Below are 2887 nucleotides of genomic sequence, written 5' to 3'. Positions count from 1 at the left end.
AGTTTGCTGTCGCGAGCCAGGCTGAGAGGATAACAGATACTGCCTGCAGCATATCGCTGTCTGGAGCCCGTCGAGGTCGCAACGTCCAAATTCTCGGCTCATCTGCTTCTATGTGTTGCCATCCTTCATGGAACTTTTCGAATAATGACTTATGCTGAAGCAGTTTTCGAATGTCGTAGAACTTATGTCTTTATCCAGATATTTTCTCTCGCTGCCTACGTAGGAGGGTTTGGAATATTATTCTTACGTCCGGATATCTGCTTCTACCACCTGCGTAAGTGAACTAAGATTTTCTCGATCCTACTGTGGGAGTACATCCATATGCCACCGCGAAAAGTTCGAACCATGGTAGCCATGTCTTAGGGATTTCCAGGCATTTTACATCTCTATATAAACTGCGCGCTGATATCGTAGCGTTCTCACAAGCAGCGTTTCACATGCTCATTAGTGCCAAGATGTTTGCTCGCTTCTATCGCAATCGTGCTTCGCTCCGCATACTACTCCGAGGACTTTCAACCCAGGCATCGCCATGCGGTCCTCCAACAAGAGGTAATCTCTCAACCCCCAGCACGCTAGGAAAGCAAACATTCTAACTTATGCCAGACTAGAACCGGTTGTGATGGTTTTCGGCCTCACCGACTGCCGCTTCCTGGCCAACGAGAAGCGCATGTTAGACAGACCGCATCAACTTCGACATGAACGAGCTAGCACGCGTCGCGGCGCGCGCAACGGGTGCCTCCCGTTGCATGGACGTCGAGAAGACCAGCGACATGACGTATCAGAAGGTGTACAACCTCACCATGAACAACGGGCGCGAAGTGATTGCCAGAGTCCTCATCCCTCACGTTAGCTTGCCTCACCTAACGATTGCGAGCCAAGTGGCGTCGATGGACTTAATAGGAACCAAAACTTTAAAAAGAATAAAATGGCAGGGGAATATGGCTCACGGCCGTTGCTTAACCCAAGCACGTTCCGTCCTGCAGATGCCCGCCCCAAAGGTCCTGGTGTGGAACTCCCGCGTCGAAGGCAACCCCCTCGGCGCCGAGTACGTCCTTGTCGACAATTTCCCCGGTATATCTCTCCAGTCGGTTTAGGACTCGCTCGGTCCGGCCACCATCCGCAGCCTCTGCGCACAGCTGGTGGGCTACCAGAACGACCTGCTGTCCAAACCCTTCACACACACCGGACCCCTCTACTACGCCGACGACCACGCGATCCTCACAGCCATCGGACCGCTCGTGTACACCGACGACAGCAGGGCCAAGATCTGATCGGCAAGTCCTGGATCCTCGACGGCTGCAAGCCCACCCGCGACAGAGGGCCACGTCTGCCTCCCTTCCGCCCCTCCCCTCCGCCAGCCGCACCCACACACCAACATAGCACCCCCCCTCCGCAGAGACCCTAACCTTGGACTACCATTACCTCCGTGCAATCACAACCACCGCGACCTTGCCGCCCATCTCCGCCTCCCCCGACGCATACATACGTCTCCTTCCGCCACCCTCCTCGGCCCGCCCCGGCACATGACCGCCTCACCAAAAGCGGCCAAACAACGCGTTGTCGTACACTGGCACCTCGCGCCTCTCCAGGCTCGAACACATCGTCGCGGCCAGGGTTCGCAGCAAGCGCAAGCGGATTGTCAATCTATCTAGCAACCGGATTACAAGCAGACCGCTTACGCTTAGATTGATTAATATGTTGACAAGCGCTTATCAATCTATCAATCAATCCAAGCGCAATCTTGGCCGGCCGATTGATCAATCGAAAGACCTCTCCTTGATTGCAATCGGACCCCCGGATCCCGATTGCGCTTATAAATCAGATCAAAAGCGAGCCCTACTGCTCGTGCAAGTCACCAGCACGGGTGATGGTGACGGCAGGGACACTACAACGTAGAGCGCGCGTGACGGCTTCTTGGCAGCCAGGCATCGTGGTTTGGGGAAGTTCATGGAAGACCTGGAGGACGAAGTGGACGAACGAGAACAAAAAAAAGGATCGATCCGTGGATGAGGCGATCACGCGCGCTGGTGGTGGCACGACTGAAACCGAGGCGGGAGGGGTGTATAGCGAGTCATTGCGAGAGCGTCCTGTGCCATCCATGGCGTTGCTGCTGCAGCCTTGCAGGGTCAGCGTCTGCAGGGTTTGATCCTGCCAGTCGTCCGGAGAAGGATCTTCGCAGTTGATGGCTGGACCAACCAAAGTACTGGGACATGGTACATTTCGATCATCTATGGCGGTTATCATACCATGCTCTCTCGGCCTCCGTCTCATGACTTGCGGGATTTAATTGGCCACCATTGCAAGCATATGGGTTCTGGATTGGCATTGCTGGCCCCTCTCTAAGCAACGTGAGGACACTCTTTAAAGATGAACAGGGCGTGCAGAAAGGGACTTACGGCTTCATCTTCGCACACATTGACTTTGATCTGCTACATGCAATAGAGCACGCGGCTCTCTTAAGAACGAACACTGATACATCTCTATAGGGCCGCTCATAACCAATAATTTACGTCTATCTAGCTTGTCAACAGCATTTCCCTTCCCCGTCAGTTCCTTACCGGAGTTAACCGCTTGATAACCGCCTCATCCAAAGGCACTCCTCCTGCTGTCGTTCGCCTGCTCTCGGGCACGACTACTAGTTGATAGCGCGCCTTTCCCCTATAATCTCCTAGTTACGACCGAGATATTGGATACCGAATATATTAGATGATACGGGATAACCATGTCATACTATAAGCTGATATTATAGGTGAGCCAGGCCCTGATGCTGCGCTGACTAGCATTCGCCAGCAGCTAGTCAACAACTACCTAGTAAAGGCTGGGCAGTTCTCTAAGCCAGCTGCCGTCTGGATGGACGCGATCCGGTGCTGCTCCTGCTGCTTTCATT

At 53.8% G+C, this 2887-nt stretch overlaps 1 protein-coding gene across 1 annotated transcript; it reads left to right on the top strand.

The window, feature by feature from the left end:
• Positions 1-695: 695 nt before the first annotated feature.
• Positions 696-1271, top strand: BKCO1_1430002 (phosphotransferase enzyme family protein; the record flags this gene model as incomplete). The annotated part of the gene is made up of 3 exons (XM_020271185.1): positions 696-845; positions 984-1045; positions 1124-1271. 3 exons carry the CDS (start codon positions 696-698, stop codon positions 1269-1271), a joined length of 360 nt encoding a protein of 119 aa, XP_020124876.1.
• Positions 1272-2887: the final 1616 nt, after the last annotated feature.

This window comes from Diplodia corticola (genome assembly GCF_001883845.1).
Source record: "Diplodia corticola strain CBS 112549 chromosome Unknown scaffold143, whole genome shotgun sequence".
Taxonomy (NCBI): Eukaryota; Fungi; Ascomycota; class Dothideomycetes; order Botryosphaeriales; family Botryosphaeriaceae; genus Diplodia; species Diplodia corticola.
This window is presented reverse-complemented; position numbering and strand designations above follow the sequence as displayed.